The sequence below is a fragment of the Erinaceus europaeus genome, chromosome 1 (assembly GCF_950295315.1).
Source record: "Erinaceus europaeus chromosome 1, mEriEur2.1, whole genome shotgun sequence".
Classification (NCBI taxonomy): domain Eukaryota; kingdom Metazoa; phylum Chordata; class Mammalia; order Eulipotyphla; family Erinaceidae; genus Erinaceus; species Erinaceus europaeus.
The window spans coordinates 117,800,585-117,821,797 of record NC_080162.1 but is presented as its reverse complement, the minus strand read 5'-3'; the positions used below and the strand labels follow the sequence as shown (position 1 = coordinate 117,821,797).

Here is a 21,213-nt window from a genome sequence, read left to right as displayed (position 1 = left end):
TCTATTCAAAATAAATAAAGATTAAACAAAATTTAATAAAAGAACTACTTACTACTAAATATGGTTGACTATGAATTTTTATGCTATGCAATATAAGGGAAGGAAAATTATTAAATCTTTAAGTGAGGTTTAATAATGAACTATTTCTTTTCTTTTTTCTTTCTTTCTTTTTTTTTTTTTTTTGGCCTCCAGGGTTATTGCTGAGGCTCGGTGCCTGCACCATGGATCCACTGCTCCTGGGGGCTATTTTTTCCCTTTTGTTGCCCTTGTTGTTTTATTGCTGTTGTGGTTATTGGTTATTATTGCTATTATTGATGTCGTTGTTGTTGGATAGGACAGGGAGAAATGGAGAGAGGAGGGGAATACAGAGGGGGAGAGAAAGATAGACACCTGCAGACCTGCTTCACTGCCTGTGAAGCGACTTCTCTACAGGTGGGGAACCAGGGGCTCAAACTGTGATCCTTAATCTGTTCTTTGCACTTCACATCATGTGCGCTTAAACTGCTGCACTATTGTCCGACCCCCTAATAATGAACTATTTCGATAGAAGATTGGAACAATTTCCCTTGGATAAAATTGTGACATTCAATCTATTTCAGATTGTAGATGTTTTCATGGAAAACAGTTTAATTCAGCAGTGTACTTCCTTCTTGTTGGATATCTTAAAGAATAATCATCCAGCTGAAGGACACCTCCAGACTCGATTATTGGAGATGAATCTGATTCATGCACCCCAGGCAAGTCACACTTTTGAAAGTAGGGCCAGAGCACCCATTTCACTGTGAGTTTGACTTACAGGCCTACACACAGCTTTGGGTTAGGTTGTGCCTCCACCAGAACTTTGCCTTTGCCTCAGCGGACATTTTCCAGAACTTTGCTCCAAGGGACTTCCATAATCCTTCCTGTGGATCTTTCACATAAACTGTAGGGAGGTGGCATTGTTTATTGTCATTGTGCAAGGCAGTGATAATATTAAATACATTTGCAGTGGCGTGCAGTATCACTATTATGTATTTCCAGATTGTTTTATCACCAAAAACAGAAACTTTGTTTTTATTCGGCAGTTACTCGGTATACTACCCAAACCCCTTGTCACCTAAATTCTACTTTCTGTGTCTATGAATTTACCTGTTCTAGATACTTCATATTAGTGGAATCACACTGTGTTTGTTCTTTTGTGTCTGGCTTTATTTACTTAGCACACTATTTTCAAGGTTTGTCTATATTGTAGCATAAGAATATAGTTTCTTTTCATGAATGATAATAGTAATTCATTGGTGAATGTGTCATACTTTGCTTATGTTTATCTACTCACCCATTATAAGTTGTTTCTACTATCTTGGTTATCCCAATTGGTACTGGCATGAACATTAGCATACAGATAGCAGTTTGCGTCCCTGTTTTCAGTTATTTTGGGCATATTCTCAGATATGGAACTGCTGAATCATGTGGCAATTCTATGTGTAATTTGTTGAAATGCCATTATACTTTATTCCAAGCAACTGTACCATTTTACATTACCAGCAGGATTTGAGGGTTCTGCTTTATCAAAAATTTTACTAACATTTGTTCTTTTTTGTGTGTGTTTGTGTGTTTTTTTTTTCATAATAATTGTCCTGATAATTAAAGTGGTATCTCATTGTACTGCAATCTAGCAGTACAGGCATCAGCAAGGGCTAAGACATGGCAAAGGATACTTACTTTCCCATGATTACTGGGTCTGGAACTGTACCCTGTAGCACATGGTTGAGAAGGTGCTCTTAAAATATTGTTGCTATCATTCATGCTGTTTTTCTGCACTCGCTATTTGATAGGTTGCAGATGCCATCCTTGGTAATCAAATGTTTACTCATTATGATCGGGCCCACATTGCTCAACTTTGTGAAAAAGCAGGCCTCTTCCAGCGAGCACTGGAACACTACACTGATCTCTACGACATCAAGAGGGCTGTGGTCCACACTCACCTCCTCACTCCAGAGGTATATCACACCACTGGGACACTGCTCTGTATGGTATCCACCAGGTCATTTGGGTCACATGCTCCCAGATTTTCTTTTTTTTTTTTATTTCTTTATTGGGGGATTAATGTTTTATATTCGAAAGTAAATATAATAGTTTGTACATAACAATACAACCTTCAGCAAATTTTCATTGTTTCTCCTGTCATCCCTGTACATGAACCTTGTTACTGCCATGAGCACTTCTCATTCAGTCCATGCACAGACTCCACATTTTTAGCTGCATGTTTGTGCCCATATCATCATCTTCTGTCATTCATAACTTTTGACTTGGTCTATTAGAAAGAATCTTTAAAAAATGTATTTTGGGGGCCGGGTGGTGGTGCACCTGGTTGAGTGCACATTACAACGCACCATGACCCAGGTTGGAGCCCCCCAGTCCCCACCTGAAGGGGGAAAGCTTTGCAAGTAGTGAAGCAGGACTGCAGGTGTCTCTTTGTCTCTTTCCCTCTCTATCTTCTCCACCCCTCTTAATTTCTGGCTGTCTCTATCCAATAAGGAAAGATAATAATAATAAAAAAATTTAAAGGGGGTCCAGGTGGTGTGCACCTGGTTGAGTGCACCAGGTTCTAGCCCTCGGTCCCCAACTGCAGAGGGAAGGATTTACGAGTGGTAAAGCAGGGCTACAGGTGTCTGTTTTTCTCTCTCCCTTTCTATCTCCTCTTGATTTCTGACTGTCTCTATCCAATAAATAGATATTTTTTTAATTAAAAAAACTATTTTATTAATGAGAGAGAACCAGAGTGCCACTCTGGAACATATGATGCTGGGGACTGAAATCAGGACCTCATGCTTAAAAGCCCAACACCTTATCTAGTGTGTCATCTCCCAGACTACTAGAGACAACCTTTTAACACTGATAATTTTCACAGGGGCATTTGCAACTTCAGAAGAGCTCATTAACTATTGCATTCTAGTTTACTCAAAAATTACCTATATTTTTAAATATTTATTTATTTATTTTCCTTTTTGTTGCCCTTGTTTTTTTATTGTTGTTGTAGTTATTGTTATTGTGATTGATGTCGTCGTTTGATAGGACAGAGAGAAATGGAGAGAGGAGGGGAAGACAGGGGTAGAGAAAGACAGACACCTGCAGACCTGCTTCAACACCTGTGAAGAGACTCCCCTGCAGGTGGGGAGCTGGAGCTCAAACCTGGATCCTTATGCTGGTCCTTGAGCTTTGCACCATATGTGCTTAACGCACTGCGCTACCACCCGACTCCCTTATTTTTAAATTTAATACTTTTTTTTTTTCATTGTCACCAGGGTTATACCTGGGGCTTGGTGCCAGCACTATAAATCCACTGCTCATGATGACCATTTTTTCCCTTTTTTTTCTTTCTATTTTATTTGATATGACAGGGAAATTGAGAGAGCACAGGGGAGAAGGGAGAAAGACAGACACCAGTAGACCTGCTTCACTGTTCATAAAGTGTCCACTCTGCAGGTGGGGAGTGGGGAGTTGAACCCAGATCCTTGCACGTGTGCTCAACTGGGTGTACCACTGCCCAGCCCCCTAATATAATTTTAGTAGTGATTTAATGATGGTTTGAAAGACTGTAAAATTATAGGGTATAGGTCCACATCGTATCCATCACCAATGAATAACAACCTTTTAGAATATTATAGGGTATGTGACATGTGCAGTTCTTTGAACAGTTGAGGTGTTTTATCACAAGTTGATACCTGATTTCTGTTTTTCACTACAAGATATAACTGTTTTGAAGTCCTTATTTCAAGTGGGAATTTTTTTATTTTTAAGATTTTATTTATTGATTGATTAGGAAGATAGTAGGGGAGAGGGAGAGAGAGAGAAAGAACCAGACATCATTCTGGTACATGTGCTGCCAGGGATTGAACTCAGGACCTCATTCTTGAGAGTCCATTGCTTTATCCACTGCACTACCTCCCAGACCACAAAGAAAGATTTGTTTGTTTTAGGGAGTTAGGTGGTAGTGCAGTGGGATAAGCACAGGTGGTGCCAAGCGCAAGGACGAGCACAAGGATCCCGGTTAGAGCCCCCGGCTCCCCACCTGCAGGGGAGTCGCTTTACAAGTGATGAAGCAGGTCTGTAGGTGTCTATCTTCCTCTCCCCCTCTCTGTCTTCCCCATCTCTCTCCATTCCATCTTTCTGTCCTAACAACGAAGACATAAATAACAATAACTACAACAGTAAAACAAGGACAACAAAAGGGAATAAATAAATATTTTTTAAAGATTTGTTCATTTATTTTTTAAATATTTAAAATCCTTATTTACTTATTGGATAGAGAGAAATAGAGAGAGAGACAGAGACAGAGAGACATCTGCTGCCCTTGCTTCACCGCTTGTGAAGCTTTCTCCCTGCAGGTGGGGACTGAGGGCTTGAACCTGAGTTCTTGTGCCCTGTAATGTGTGTGCTACCACCTGGCTCCCCTGTTAGTTTATTTTTTATTAATTTATTTATTTGAGAGAGAAAGAATGAGAGGGAACCTGAGCATCACTGGCACAGGTGACATCTGGGATCAAACTGGTGATCCCATGCTTGAGAGCCCAACACTTTGTGCACTGTGCTACCTCCCAGCTCAGGTGGGAATTCTTTATGCTTTTGACACTCAAAAGAAAAGAACTGATTTACTTACTTTGTCAGCATCTAAGATGATAGATAATGGTGGACAAACTTTTCCTTGTTTCTCAGTGGCTTGTCAACTTCTTTGGCTCCTTGTCAGTGGAAGATTCTTTGGCATGTCTGCATGCTCTGCTGTCTACCAGCATCAGACAGAACCTTCAGCTGTGTGTGCAAGTGGCTTCCAAGTACCATGAGCAGCTGGGCACGCAGTCCCTCGTGGAGCTCTTTGAGTCCTTCAAGAGTTACGAAGGTAAACCATCAGCCTTTGGCCAGTCATACCTGTTCAGGTGATAATATCTGTTTAACTTAATAGCTTTCCTGCAAAGACTGAGCAAAATATAACACTTGTTGTTTCAAGTTTCAGACAATGACAGAAGATTGCTGCTATCTTAGGAATGTAACCCAACTTACATACTCTTTTAGTGTTTGCAAAGGAAGAAATCTGTTGGCATTGGGATTAGGATAGAGAAACATAGATTTCCCCTTATGTCTTTGGATTCTCTGTGGGATGATGTATTTCATTTATTGTTGTAGTCTGCTGAAGAGTTCACCTGAAACTGGGTGAAACTGAGCTGGGGTGTTGGAGTACTTTGCCCTAAGAAAATGAGGCTTTCACTCAGTTAGCCCCATGGAGACTGCCTGTGAATGCTGGGCTAGTTGACATACCCTTGGCTTCTTGTGCTCTCCCTTGACTCCTTCCCTGCCCCACCCACCCTCCAACATCACACATCAGTATATTATGCTACTAGGGAAATGGCTTTGCCCAGGACAAAGACCAAATGTGTCTAGTGGCTTCAAGCCACTGCCTTTTGTTTTGTGAGGTTAATATAGTGTAAGAATGAAGGCAAGATATGTCCTTGGAAGCTGGTCTTCTCATCAGAAGATACCATCATCACAAAGGCCATAGCAGCAGTTGAGTAATACTGGGCTGGGAAATGGCAGTAGAGTAGTCGTGTTGAGAACCATCTGCCTTGAGATGTGACTCATCCTCAGGTCATAGCTGAAGACACTTTTTTGAAAAAGTGGTCTTATGTCATCCCCTGCTATTATTTCCTGACTGTCCCTATAATGATTAGGAAATAGTGGGCCAAGTGGTGGCGCACGTGGTTAAGCATACACATTACACTGCACAGGGACCCAGGTTCAAACCCCTGGTCCCCACCTGCAGGGGGAAAGCTTCACAAGTGGTAAAGCAAGGCTGCCGGTGACTCTGTCTCTCTCCCTCTCTATCTCCCCTTCCCTCCGTTCTCTATTTTTCTCTATCTCTCTATTCAATAATAAATAAACAAATAAATCTGGGAGTAAGTGGTAATAGCCACTGATGGATAACCATGCTGTGTGACTCACTTTGGAGCCAGTCCATAGTGGCTCTTAGATGTGCCATCAGCTCAATGTCAGGTAGAAGACTTCTCATTTGGTGACTCCTATTTGTAGTTATTGCTTTTTCTGTGTTCCTGGCATATCTTTTTTAGGTTACTTCAGTTTGAATTATTCTTGAAGTTAGCAGTATCAGGTGTTCCTGACTCCCCAGAGGGATCCTATATACACATAGTCAGTTGTTTAAATCAGAACATCCTAGGAACTCTCCCAGATTTGGTGACATTCAGACTAGCTTCTTCCTGGGAGAGTCCAAAGAAAAGAAACTTAGAGGCTGGGTGCACCTGGTTGAAGGACCCAGGTTCAAATTCCCAGCCTCCAGCTGCAGGGAAGACCCTTTATTAGCAGTGAAGCAATGCTACAGGTGTCTGTCTCCCCATCCCTCTCAATTTCTATCCTATTAAATAAAATGGTCACCAGGAACAGTGGACCATTCAGGCACTGAGCCCCATCCATATCCCTGGTAGCAATTAAAAAATAAAAAAGAAGAGAAACTTCATGTAGATGAACTTCTGAACAGTCTTTGTGTACTTAGAGAATGGAGCAAGGTTGTGAACTGAGCTATTGAGCAGACAGGCTATAACCGTTGTTGAGAAGACAGGTGGATGTTATCAGGGCACAAAATGGAACAGTCTCTCTTCGTAGGCCTCTTCTACTTTCTGGGCTCAGTTGTGAACTTTAGCCAAGATCCAGATGTGCACCTGAAGTACATTCAGGCTGCCTGTAAGACGGGACAGATCAAGGAAGTAGAGAGGATATGCCGCGAGAGTAATTGCTACAACCCTGAGCGGGTGAAGAACTTCTTGAAGGTAAGTGTATCCAGGCACTGCTTCTTTCTTGAGCATATCATCAGCCATGCTACTCAAAAGCCAGAGAACCAAGTTTGTCTTATCCATGTTTTCTGGATCCTCACTGACAAAGCTCTATAATGGAAGAGAACTTCACACTATTTCAATCCTCCTTGCATCACCCCTTTGTGGAAAGAAGCTTAAGGTTGTGCTCTTAATTATCTGACCTGTTGGGTATAATCTGTTTTACTTCTTCACTGTGTTTCAGCAACATCACAACTGTGCCTTATCAGTTAGGTTGGGTGAGGATGTTGACACAAACCTCTCAGTACTAGTGGCATGAAAACACATCCTGGTGGTGTATTGCACCAAAGTAAAAGACTCTGGAGTGGGGTGGAGAGGGTTCAGATCCTGGAACATGATGGCAGAAGAGGAACTAGGGAGGGTTGAATTATTATGTGGAATACTTAGAAATGTTACACATGTACAGACTACTGTATTTTATTGTCGACTGTAAAATATTAGTCCCTCCAATTAAAAACAAAAAGTCTTGGGGGCTTGGAGATAGCTCAGCCAACTCACTTTCCCGTACTAGTAAAACCTGGCTCAGGCCCCCAACCACCACAGGGGATCACCACACAAATGGGAAGCTTTGTGAGTGCTCTAGTGTCTCTCTTCTCTCTCTCTCTCTTTATCTCCTTATATGTCTCTCTCTCTCTCTAAAAAGAGTCCACTGAGATTAGCCCTGGCAGTAGAGGTAGGGGCAGGGGTGGAGGAAGAAAAAAGAAAAACAAGTCCTGGATAGATGTAGAGGTTATGGAATAGCCTTCTTTGTCATCATCTTCCAAAGACCAGACTGATGGATTCTCTGCCATCCTCAACACATCACTCTGAGCATTTCCTCTCTAGTCATCTGTATGAAGGAAGGGTATAGAGGAACTCATATGGGTGATTTTTTATGTGTGAGGACTAGTACATGACTATTGTCTCCCTGCTTCATTAGAAGAAAATAGGTCATGTGGCTACACCTAAAACTCCAGGGAGCTAGGGAACCTGATAAATGTCATCTGCATGTGGTGAACGGAGAGACATGGTTGTGGTATGCAGCTGACTAATATGTCAGCAGTCTTGTTGGCAGACATTCCCAAGGCTAACAAACACTATTCCGTGCAGTAGGATGGTGGTCTGAAGTAGCAGCCCTTCCATCACACTTTGCTACCTGGTCTGGGTCAGATCTATGCATAATTAATTGCTTGTCTTCCTTCCCTTCTTTCCCCCTCCCCCACCCCCTTTTTCCTTTCTTCCTTTCTTATGCCAGAGAATGAACCTAGAGCCTCACACATGTGCAATAGCACTGAACTGCCTCCCTGGCCCAGTCTTTTATCCTTTAGTCTCAGAGACAGACCATTTGGGGAGACACGAAAGCACTGCTTCACCAGCCATAGAGCTACATCCATTTTCACCCAGGATGTTTCTCGTAGTACTTCTATTTGATGGCAAGAATCAAACCCAGTACCTCACACTTGTAATAATGCATTCTGTCAGCCAAACTTCATTATTTATTGGCCCTGGGAACTACTTCTCTTAACCCAAAAGATGTTGGATTTTAGATCATTTAGGATAGTATTGCCAAAATTAGCTGAATTTTCTTTTCTCTAATAAAATACTGGTATCTTTCCTCCACTTGTTTCTCGAAGCAAATACTACATCCTCAAAAGTAAATAGCTTAAGGGATGCATGATGGTGGAAGATGTGGAGGATGACTTAGGCTGACCTAGGCTGGGGTTTGAGTGTTTTGCAGAAAATTGAGAATTTTTACACATATACCAACAACTGTGTTTACTGTTGACTATGAACCATTAAGCCCCCCAGTTAATTTTTTTTATTTTATTTATTTTATTTTTGAGAGAGATGAAGAGAAAGAGACAGAGAAACATCAGAGCACTGCTCAGCTCTTGCTTATGGTGGTATGGGGGATTGAACCTGGGACTTTGGGGCCTCAGGCATGAGAGTCTCTTTGCATAACCATTATGCTATCTCCCCCACCCCCCAATTTTTTTTATTAAGTAGCTTCTTCCTCTTCTTCTTCTAGCATTTCCCCTTCTTCTGTAGCCAGTCAACAGCGTCAGGTTGAGCTTGATGTAAAGTTTCGAGACCTCCTTTGAATCTGGAGAGGTGGCAGTCGTTGACTATGTGGGTCATAGTCTGTCTGTAGCCGCAGGGGCAGTTCGGGTCGTCTCTGGCTCCCCAGCGATGGAACATAGCGGCGCACCGGCCGTGGCCTGTTCGATAGTGATTGAGGAGAGCCCAATCATAACGTGCTAGGTCAAAGCCGGGTTGATGCTTGCAGGGGTCTGTGATGAGGTGTTTGTTCTTTACCTCAGCTGACTGCCAACTCTGTTTCCAAGAGTCTGGAACAGAGAAGTTCAGTGTAGGCGTAGGGAACCAGATTGGATGACGAGACGTCAAGCGTTGGACAGGGTGGGCGAAGATATCCGCGTATATTGGCAGGTCCGGTCGAGCGTAGACGTGGGAAATGAACTTAGATGATGCCGCATCCCGACGAATATCTGGCGGGGCGATGTTGCTAAGAACTGGCAGCCATGGAACCGGGGTGGAATGGATGGTTCCAGAAATTATCCTCATGGAGGAATATAATTTGGAATCGACCAAGTGGACATGGGGGGTACGGAACCATACTGGGGCACAGTATTCTGCAGTGGAATAGCATAATGCCAGAGATGATGATCATAGTATGGAAGCGCTTGTGCCCCATGAGGAGCTGGCCAGTCTTGCAATGATGTTATTCCTCGCGCCCACCTTTGCTGCAGTTTTTATGAGATGTTCGTGAAATGACAGAGTGCGATCGAGAGTAACGCCAAGATAGACTGGCTGGGCTTCATGCCGGATTCTCGTATCGCCAAGCTGCACATTAAGCTCACGCGAGGCCGAGGCATGGTGTAGATGGAAAACAGATGATACCGTTTTTGCAGTGCTAGGTACTAGTCGCCATTTTTTACAGTAATCAGATATCAGAGACATGTCTTTGGTGAGTGTTTCCTTGAGGATGTCAAAGTTGGATGCCTGAGTTGCACAGCAGATGTCATCGGCGTAGATGAACTTCCTTGAAGAAGTTTCTGGGAGGTCATTGATGTAAATATTAAATAGCGTAGGAGCCAGAACAGAGCCCTGGGGGAGGCCACTTGAGACAAGTCTCCATCTGCTAGACTTGCCACCCAGATGCACCCGGAATCTTCTGTTTTGGAGAAGAAACGGTATAGTGTTGGCCACCCATGGAGGCAGGCATCTTGAGATCTTGACTAGGAGACCACGGTGCCAGACCGTGTCATAGGCTGCTGTGAGATCAACAAAGACAGCACCCGTCTTTAAATTCTTCTGGAATCCATTTTCAATGTAAGTTGAGAGGGCCAGGACTTGTTTGCAGGTAGATCTTCCTGGGCGGAAACCAGCTTGGGCGGGTGATAGGAATTTCTCTGTAAGAGGAGAAATTCGTGACAGAAGCAGCCTCTCAAGGAGTTTGTAACACACGGAGAGGAGAGAAATTGGTCTATAGCTGGCGGCCAGTGTTGGGTCTTTCTTTGGTTTCAAAACTGCTATTATCTTCGCACGATGCCATATTTTGGGCATAGATTTGGATTCCAAGATGTGGGACAGGAATGTAGTGAGCCACTTCTTTGCCGCGGGGCCCAAGTTAAGAATGAGATTCTGGGGTGATGTTATCATAGCCAGCAGCCGTTCCCGGTTTAACCCTCTTCAAAGCGTCTTCCAGTTCAGACAGTGTAAAGGGAGAGAGTTTTGGAGATGGACAAGATAAACGGAAGTGGGATGACCACTCATGGGAAATTTCTCTTTTCCAGACTGGGTCGATCTTAGCACGTCCAACTTGAGTTAGGTGACTGGCCACTGAGTTTGGAGATACGGGAGGATGGGAGATGGGAGAGGGTTGGCTACCGGCACCCAGACTATGAAGAAGCTTCCAGGCCTTCCTACTTGAGTGGGTGAAGTTCAGACTTTCCGTGAGTTGTTGCCAGCGGGCTTGGTGTGCTGCATCCAGGGAGGCAATGAGATGGTCGGCCACATCTGGGTCGCCCGACTCATCATACTGCTTTAGTAGTTGCTCGCATTCAGCATCAAGACAAGGCGTATAGTTAGCACGTCTCCCACGAGGAATGGCTTGGGAAGCTGCTTTGAAGATGGCTTGGCGGAAGCGCCTGTAGGAATCTTCACAGGGGATAGAGTTAATTGGAATTGCAGGAACAGATTTGTTGGTAAGATCACTGAACAGACGCCAGTTTGCTTTCCGAAAGTTCCATCTTAGTTTCTCCGAGCACAGAATCAGTGGGAGCTGGAGACCAATGTGGATGATAGCTGGGCGGTGATAACTGTGCAGGAAGATCTTGAGAACTTGTCTCGTAGCGGGAAAGGCTTGGCCATTGACTGTGCTAATCCAGCACAAGTCAGGTGACGAGTCTTTATTCCATCTAGCACTGTGAAAAGAGCCTGGCTGTTTGGGATCGTATAATAGGGAGAGGTCATTTGCTGAAGCCCAGTCGGCTAAGATAGAGCCGTCAGCACGAGTGGAGGAATATCCCCAGTCTTGGTGATGACTATTAAAGTCTCCAACGTAACAGCTGGGTGATTCGGGCTAGGCAGGACCTCATTATTCCATGAGGCACTGGGAGGCGATGAGCTGAATAGTTCCAATAGTAATGGAGTCGTAGAAGGTCGAAGAGGCCGTATGGTTTTTAAGTAGCTTAAAATAGTAGATAACTGGGTGGGGGGTAGATAGCATAATGGTTATGCAAAGACACTATCATGCCTGAGGCTCCAAAGTCCCAGGTTCAATCCCCACACCACCATAAGCAAGAGCTGGGCAGTGCTCTGGTGTTTCTCTCTCTCTTTCTCTGTATCACTCTCAAAAATAAAATAAATTTTTAAAAAAGAAAGAAAAAAAGTAGTAGTAACTATAAGACCAGGTAATAACTCACTAGTTGAACACCACTTTATCATACATGAAGACCCAGGTTCGAACCCCTAGCAACCATATGGGAGCACTGTGCAAAAGAGAAACTTCACAAGTTGTGCAAAAAACACTGATGTGTCTCCTGCCCTCTTTGCATTTCTCTGGAAAGTGGGAGGAAAAAAGAGACCACCAGGAACAATGGAATCATGTAGATATTAAGCTACAACAAAGCCCTGGTAGAAAAGGTATATGCATGCATTTGTGTGTTTGAAATGATAAATAACTAGATCAAAGTCTCATCTCATGTGTCTTGCAGGGTTATTTAGCTGCAGAGGCAATGCTATTCTTATGCCAAGGTTAACTAATGCTTGACTTGTTCTGTGCTTTCTACACACAGGAGGCCAAGCTCACAGATCAGCTTCCTCTCATCATTGTGTGTGATCGCTTTGACTTTGTCCATGACCTTGTCCTATATTTATACCGAAACAACCTACAGAAGTATATTGAAATCTATGTTCAGAAGGTACTACTAGGACTGTCATTACTACTTCCCATACACCTGCTTGCCTTTTTACTGTGATTGGTGGTACTGTTACATACCTGAAAGGCTTACCTCTGACCCCTGAACATATCTGGGACCATCTCTTAGAAGTGTGGTATCTTAGTTTGCAGGGGCTGCTATAACAATACCACAAACAGCTTAAACAATAGACATTTGTTTTTTACACTTTCAGAGGTAAGAAGTCCAAAGTCAAGGTTCAGACCCTCTACCCTCTACCTCTACCTTGATTCATTCTGAGATCAGCTTGTATCACAGACAACCACCTTCTTCCTATGTCTGCAGATGGCCTTTATTATGTGCATGTCTGCCTCTGGTGTCTCTTCCTCTGGTAAGAATATCATTCTTATCAGATTAGGGCCCCATCATGAAGACCTCACTTGACCTCACATTTCTTTTTTTTTTTTTTTAAGTATTTATTTATTCCCTTTCTTGTTGACCTTGTTTTTTATTTTTGTAGTTACTGTTGTTGTTATTGATGTCGTTGTTGTTGCATAGGACAGAGAGAAATGGAGTGGAGGGGAAGACAGAGAGGAGGAGAGAAAGATAGACACCTGTAGACCTGCTTCACCACTTGCGAAGTGACTCCCTTGCAGGTGGAACCAGGATCCTTACACTGGTCCTTGTGCTTTGCACCACCTGCGCTTAACTCACTGTGCTACCACCCGATTCCCAACCTCACTTCTTTCAAGACCCCATTTTCAAAGACACTTGTGTTGGGGTTCGGGGATTTAATCTATGAATTTGGGAGATGGTGCAGGAGGCACAACTTATTATTATTTTTTAAGAACCTTGTCAGATAGTCGTACATCCAAGCCTTGAGGACTCATGGCAATAATCTGTGTCTGTAGCACTGATGTCACCTTGGCCATTCTAGGTTAATCCAAGCAGAATTCCAGCTGTGATTGGAGGATTGCTTGATGTGGATTGCTCTGAGGAAGTAATTAAAAACTTAATCATGGTAGTAAGAGGACAGTTCTCAACAGATGAACTGGTGGCTGAAGTAGAAAAAAGGAACAGGTAAAGTATCCTAACTTCATATCTTTTCTTTTTTAAATTTTGATCTCTGTTTATTTTTCCATGTTTTGTATTAATAGTGGGTACACAATTGGGGGTGGGGAGCTTGATCTCAGGTCCTCACACATGATAACATGTGCACTCAACTCATTGTACCACCATCCATCTCCCTTGGTATCTTTTCTTTTTTTTTTTTTTTCCCTCCTCCAGGGTTATTGCTGGGCTCGGTGCCTGCACCATGAATCCACCGCTCCTGGAGGCCATTTTTTCCCCCTTTTGTTGCCCTTGTTGTAGCTTCGTTGTGGCTATTATTATTGCCCTTGTTGACGCAATTCGTTGTTGGATAGGACAGAGAGAAATGGAGAGAGGAGGGGAAGACAGAGAAGGGGAGAGAAAGATAGACACCTGCAGACCTGCTTCACAACTTGTGAAGCGACTCCCCTGCAGGTGGGGGGCCGGTGGCTCGAACCAGGATCCTTACGCCGGTCCCTGCGCTTTGCGCAACATGCGCTTAACCCACTGCGCCACCGCCCGACCCCTGGTATCTTTTCTTAACTCTGTAGTCTAGTGTTTGTTATATATTGGACTGATTTTTAGGATTGGGGAGATACCATAGTGGTTGTGCTAAAAAGACTTTGATACCTGAGACTAAGGTTCCAGGTTTAGTTCCCTGCACTATCAGAAGCCAGAGCTGGACAGTGCTCTGATAAAAACAAATTACAGATGGATTTCTCCTGCCTATAACAAATCTTAGATGTAATAGTGAGTTATTTGTTCTTGATTCCTTTGAGAAAAGTTTAATAATTGAAATCAGATTGGAAATCAAGTCTGACTTGGTCTCTGGAGCAGCCTGAAGGTAATGGAATTATTTATTATTATTATTATTTTAATGTATTTTACTTATTTATTAATGAGAGGAATAGGAGGAAAGAGAAAGAACCAGACATCACTCTAGTACATGTGCTGTCAGGGTTTGAACTTGGGACCTCATGCTTGATAGTCTAATGCTTTATCTACTGTGCCACCTCCTGGACCATGAATTATTTATTTTTATATGCAGCCTCTCAGGCCCAATCTATTATTTATTTATTTATCTATCTATTTATTGTGAGAGGTGAGGAGAGACATCACATCACTGCTCTACCATCCATGGAGCTTCCCTGGTACTGTTTATGATGTTCCTGTGTGATGCCAGAGCTCACACCCAGAATGACATGGACTCTACTAGGTCCAGTCCTGGGATATATATTTTTTAATTAATTAATTAATTTTATTTTTTGCCTCCAGGGTATTGTTGTCTTTGTTGTTGTTGGATAGGACAGAGAGAAATGGAGAGAAGACAGGAAGACAGAGAGGGGGAGAGAAAGATAAGACACCTGCAGACCTGCTTCACCACCTGTGAAGCGACTCCCCTGCAGGTGGGGAGCCGGGGGCTCGAACCAGGATCCTTATGCTGGTCCTTGCGCTTTGTGCCACTTGCGCTTAACCCGATGCGCTACTGCTCGACCTCCATATTTCCCTTTTCTTTCCTTCCTTCCTTCCTTCCTTCCTTCCTTCCTTCCTTCCTTCCTTCCTTTCTTTCTTTTTTTCTTTCTTTCTTTCTTTCTGTCTTCCTTCCTTCCTTCCTTCCTTCCTTCCTTCCTTCCTTCCTTTCTTTCTTTCTTTCTTTTTTTTACCAGAACACTGGTCAGTTATGGCTTATGATGATATGGGGAATTGTACTTGGCATGAGAATCTCTTTGCATAACCATTATGCTGTCTAGATGCATTTTTTTTCCTGAGTGCTAGCTTGGAGGTTTGCAACTTTCATTTTGTTTTTTCCCTTACTTCTTTTCTTCTTGCAACAGGATTGTATTTAGGGCATGATTCTATTGCTTCAGGAAGCCATTTTAATTTATTGTTAATTGCTTATTTTATTTATTATTATTATTATTATTATTATTGCCTCCAGGGTTATTGCTGGGGATCCTGGAGGCTATTTTTCCCTTTTGTTGCCCTTGTTGCTTATCATTGTTGTTGTTGTTATTATTATCATTGTTGTTACTGCTGTCATCGTTGTTGGGTAGGACAGAGAAAGAGAAGGAAAGGGGAGAGAGAGAATGAAAGATACTGCAGCACTGCTCCACCACTAATCAGGCTTCCTTGCAAGTACTCCCATGTATTGTCTCTGGCTTCAACCAGGGCCCTCATAAATGGTAATGTGAGTCGCCTGCTAGCCTCACTTTTTTTTTTTCTTTCAAAGACTAAAGCTGCTGCTACCCTGGCTGGAGGCACGAAGTCATGAAGGCTGTGAAGAGCCTGCTACTCACAATGCACTTGCCAAAATCTACATCGACAGCAACAGCAGCCCTGAACACTTCCTGAGAGAGAACACTCACTATGATAGTCTAGTGGTCGGACGCTACTGTGAAAAGCGGGACCCACATCTGGCCTGTGTGGCTTATGAGCGAGGACAGTGTGACCTTGAGCTCATCAAGGTGGGCAGCAGAAATACTTAGTTACCCAGGAGCCTTTATGACTTTATGGGGGCAGGCCTTCAGCTTTTTGCCCTGTGAAGATGGATGATGGCTTTCTATGGATTTCTCAGTGCTGGGTCATGAGGTGCATTTTTGTAACTTGGTTTTCTCTATATTCTTACACTTTGTTTCTGACTTGTTCTTGCCCTGTTGGCATGCATGGTGCCTAATCTGATAGTAGTAGTAGTCTGCTTATATTCCTCAATGTTACTAGTGTCCTAAGAGCAAACGTAGACCTCTTAGCCTAGCCCAGGAGCTACTTCCTGGACTGCCAGCCTCCCTCCACAGCATCCTGACCTCCTCCCTCTGGTCTGTCTACTCTGTGCCCTTCTTAGGGCAGCTTCCTTCATATGCTACCTTGTCCCAGCCACCAAGCTCTTGTTGGATTTTCCTGGGCACAATCCCCAGGACTTCTGTTTACCTCTGCCTTGGCTTGGGGCTGCATGCATTTAATTGATTTGTTAGCTTAAAATTCTAGAAATCTCACATGGTGTATCTAATACTTGTTTGGCTATAAGCTCTTATTTAGTCATTTTGTCACCTGAGAGCATCTGACAATGTGGTAGGAACTCGGCAACTAAGGGTGGACTTTGTTAGAGTTATCAAGTATGCAGAGCCAAAGATCAGGAACAGTTTGCCAGTTTTTAATTTTTTTATTATCTTTATTTATTTATTGGATAGAGACAGCCATAAATTGAGAGGAGGAGGAGAGATAGAGAGAGAAAGAGACAGACACCTGCAGACCTGCTTCACCACAATAAAAAAGCTTTCCCCCTGCAGGTGAGAACCGGGGGCTGGAACCCAGGTCCTTATGCATTGTAACACGTGTGCTCAACCAGATGCACCACCACCCGGCCCTAGTTTACTAGTATCTTATCCTCTAACTTTGGACATTGATCATAGGAGTGGCTAGATGGACATAGCCTCTCACCTGGTAGTCTAGGGGAGCCGGTTTGTATGAAGCTAGGACTTTAATTATTTTGCTACCATCAGCCATCTTTTGACTTTATGTACCACTTTTTTATTTAAGTGGAGTTCAAATGCCAGGAAATAGGCTCATCTGGTAGAAAATATGCCCTGCTATATATTAGGTTTTAGGTTTGGGTCCTGGTGTCACATGGGAGCACCATGGCTGGCAATGAATTTTCCTTCAGTGTGGTGGGGGCCCAGCTTAAACCTGGGTCATACAAAGCAAAGCAAAGCAAACAAAGCAAAGTTGAAGCAGCACACTAAGTGAACTATTTTTGCTGACCCTCGTTCTAATCTATTTGATGTTTTAGAGATGGCTTAGAGCCGGCTACAAGTAAGCATTTATTTATTTATTTTTAATGAATACTTTAAAAAATTTTTTAAAAATTTATGTATTTTCTCTTTTGTTGCCCTTGGTTTTTTTTTATTGTTGTTGTAGTTATTGTTATTGCTATCGATGTCATTATTAGATAGGACAGAGAGAAATGGAGAGAGGAGGGGAAGACAAAGGGGGAGAGAAAGACAGACACCTGCAGATCTGCTTCACCGCCTGTGAAGCAACGCCCCTGCAGGTGGGGAGCCGGGGGCTTGAACCGGGATCCTTATGCCGGCCCTTGCGCTTTGCACCACGTGCACTTAACCTGCTGCGCTACCACCCGACTCCCACAAGTATTTAAATTTAAATTAATTATCACTAATAACTTAGTTCCTCTGGTCCAGCAGATAGCTCACCTGGGAAGGTGCCTGGGTCTGCATGTGCATGACCCAAGTTCAAGCCTGGCCCCCACCACACTGAGAGAAACTTTGGTGCTATGGTATTTTTGCCTCTCCCTCCCTGTCTGTCTATAAAGATTAACCCAAAGCAGTGAAGTCTCACTGACAGAAAAAAATATATATTCTTAGTTCCTCTTTCACAACAACATATTATTAGTGTTCAGTAGTCTTCTTCTGTGGTGAGTAGTGGCCACACAGAACAATGCAAATCTCACACATTTCATTGTTTTAGAAAGTTTGCTGGGCAGTGCTGCTTTAGACTGATAAGTTGACATAGAAAAGAGCTGTGGCACAACCTCTATAAATTGTAATCTGAGATATGAACCTCTAAGATCACATGTTCCTCTAAGGACTATTTTAACCCTTTAAAGTTTTGTTTTTCTGTATCTTGTTGGAGTTCAATTTCTTTTTCAAACAAGAGTGAGGAATAAAAGGAACTAACTGGGGGATGCCCCCCCCCAAGTTACTTCTGTTGACTAGCATTACATGCATGACTGTACTCATTTCAGGTCTGCAATGAGAATTCTCTCTTCAGAAGTGAGGCCCGCTACCTAGTACGCAGAAAGGATCCAGGGCTCTGGGCTTATGTGCTTGAGGAAACCAACCCATCCAGGAGACAGCTGATTGACCAGGTGAGGCACAGGAATGTGTGTGTACATGGCTATATTTTAGTCTCTAAACACTTTGTGATTCAAGTGATTTGTTCCATTTTCCTATTTTTTTAAATTTATTCCCTTTTGTTGCCCTTGTTGTTTTATTGTTGTAGTTATTATTGTTGTCGTTGTTGTTGGATAGAACAGAGAGAAATGGAGAGAGATGGGGTAAGACAGAGAGGGGGAGAGAAGGATAGACACCTGCAGACCTGCTTCACCACCTGTGAAGCGACTCCCCTGAAGGTAGGGAGCCAGGGCTCGAACTGGGATTTTAAGGCCAGTCCTTGCGCTTTGTGCCACCTGCACTTAACCCGTTGCACTACAGCCCGACTCCCCTATTTTCTTATCTAAACCTTATTTAAGGATGGGGAAACAGTATAATGGTTATGCAAAAAGGCTTTCATACCTGCAGCACTGAGGTCCCAGGTTTAATCCCCCATAAGCCAGAGCTGAGCAATGCTCTGGTAAAAATAAATTAAATAATTGAATAAGTAAATAAATAAATCTGATTCAACTATATACATATATATCCAGGCACATAAAGTTTCTGTTGTCCCCCACCTGCCCGGGAGTCACTTTACAGGTGGTGAAGCAGGTCTGCAGGTGTCTATCTTTCTCTCCCCCTCTCTGTCTTCCCCTCCTCTCTCCATTTCTCTCTGTCCTATCCAACAATGACGACATCAATAACAACAACAATAAAAAAACAACAAGGGCAACAAAAGGGAAAATAAATAAATAAATAAATAAATAAAATTTTCTGTTGTCTCTTTTCTCCTGAGTTAGCCCTCCTGAAAATGATTTTGATTTCTAAGTTTGAGCCAACTTAGAGCTATGTTTTGATTTGAATGTTCAGCTTAATGAAAGAACTATTGATGGATTACCTGCTTGCAGGAAACTTTTTTTCTCCCCACTAACAGATTTCAAGTGTTTTAAAAAGTTACCTTGGACCTGAATAAAGAGTGCAATGGGGTGGTTTGGGAGGTAGTACAGTGATAAAGCTTTGGACTCTCAAGCATGAGGTCCTGAGTTCGATCCCCAGCAGCACATGTGCCAGAGTGATGTCTGGTTGTTTTTCTCTCCTCCTGTCTTTCTCATAAATAAATAAAATCTTTTAAAAAAAAAGAAAAGAAAAAGAGTGTGCAATGGGTAAGACACATGCTTTGTAATGCACACTTGAGCCCTAGCACCACATCTGAATGAAGGACTGACCCAGAGTGGTAAAATCATACATGCATGAGGCCCCAACTCTGCAGATTAATTGACTAGTCAGTTAATTATTTTCCCTTTGACAGAAAGCCCTTATCCTCTTCTGACATTTCAACACCTCCTTAAAGCTAGGGTGGTACAGCAGGACTAAGGGTCCTTCCTAAGCGCAGACTCCAGACTTGGTCACTCAGAGGCCTTCCTGTAGCCTCTCAAACCTTAGGCAGTAGTTCTTTTCTCAGCACTCGCTCCATAGGCTGCTGTATACACTGTTTTGGAATGGGTTGGCCACCATGGAAACACAACCCTAGTCCAACAAGTGGATTCAGTCCTGAGCTAATCAGTTAAAGAGCCAACCTCCATTGTACATGTTGCCAGTTCAGTGAGTGAATTTGCTTAAAATCAAGGGCTAGGAGCTGGGGAGATAGCATAAGATTTTCGTATCTGAGTCTTCAGGGCCCCAGATTCAATCACCTGTACCACCATAAGCCAGGACTGAGCAGTGCTCTGGTAAAATAAAATAAAAGGATTAAAATAAAATTAAAAGGATTGGATTTTACCTTAATTTCTGCTGAATTTTACCTTTTCTACCTCATTCTCATGCCATTTTTCTTTAGCAGACTTTTTATTTTGGAAAAATTTTAGGGCAGGGGTAGATAGTTTTGCAAAGAGACTCTCATGCCTGAGGCTCCAAAGCCCTAGGTTCAATCTCCCACACTCCCATAAGCCAGATCTGAGCAGTGCTTTGGTAAAAAAGAAAAAAGAAAAGAAAAGAGAGAGAGAGAGAGAAAGAAAGAAAGAAAGAAAGAAAGAAAGAAAGAAAGAAAGAAAGAAAGAGAAAGAAAGAGCTTTTGGAGTATAAAAACCTATATTATGGGAGTCAGGCGGTGGTGCAGTGGGTTAAGCACACATGGTGCGAAGCTTAAGGACCCCGGTTTGAGCCCCCAGCTCCCCACCTGCAGGGGAGTCGCTTCACAAGTGGTGAAGCAGGTCTGCAGGTGTCTGTCTTTCTTTTCCTCTCTCTGTCTTCCCCTCCTCTCTCCATTTCTGTCTGTCCTATCCAACAGCGATGACAACAACAGCAATAATAACTACAACAATAAACAACAAGGGCAACAAAAGAGAAAATAAATATAAAAAAATTAAAAAAACCAAACCTATATTGAATCTTTTTTAAATTTAAGAGCTCATTTTTATTTGTAGATTTATTTTATTTGAAGTATTCTTTGATGACATCTTTGCATCTTTGTCCTGAGATTCCTTTTTTTTTTTTGAAGCTTTTTTTTTTTTTGCCTCCAGGGTTATTGCTGGGGCTCAGTGCCTACACTACGAATCCACTGCTCCTGGAGGCCATTTTTTTTTCACTTTGTTGCCCTTGTTGTTACCCTTGTTGTTGTTATTATTGTTATTGTCATTGCTGTTGTTGTTGAATAGGACAGAGAAATCGAGAGATGAGGGGAGACAGAGAGGAGGAGAAAAAGATAGACACCTGTAGAACTGTGTCACCATGCATGAAGCGACCCCCCCCCCCCGCAGGTAGGGAGCTGGGGGCTTGAACTGGGATCCTTCCACTGGTCCTTGGGCTTTGCGCCATGTTCGCTTAACCCTCTGCGCTACCACCTGACCTCCTGGTTTTTCTTGTTTGTTTGTTTTTGTTTGTTTGTTTTGTCTCCAGGGTTATTGCTGGGGTTCAGTGCCTGCACTACGAATCCACTCTTTTCATTTTGTTGCCCTTATTGTTACTTTT

General features: G+C 42.9%; 1 protein-coding gene across 5 annotated transcripts in view; it reads left to right on the top strand.

Moving 5' to 3' along the window:
• Positions 1-21,213, top strand: part of CLTCL1 (clathrin heavy chain like 1) — a 134,988-nt gene that overhangs the window by 39,362 nt on the left and 74,413 nt on the right. For 4 of the 5 annotated variants that reach the window (XM_060195280.1, XM_060195261.1, XM_060195289.1 and 1 more), the window contains exons 11-18: positions 600-737; positions 1,815-1,979; positions 4,696-4,876; positions 6,649-6,812; positions 12,173-12,298; positions 13,212-13,354; positions 15,594-15,828; positions 18,120-18,242. In XM_060195280.1, coding sequence (XP_060051263.1) covers positions 600-737; positions 1,815-1,979; positions 4,696-4,876; positions 6,649-6,812; positions 12,173-12,298; positions 13,212-13,354; positions 15,594-15,828; positions 18,120-18,242 — 1,275 coding nt within the window. The remainder of the gene's footprint in view (positions 1-599; positions 738-1,814; positions 1,980-4,695; positions 4,877-6,648; positions 6,813-12,172; positions 12,299-13,211; positions 13,355-15,593; positions 15,829-18,119; positions 18,243-21,213) is intronic. The other variant, XM_060195272.1, reaches the window with a different exon arrangement.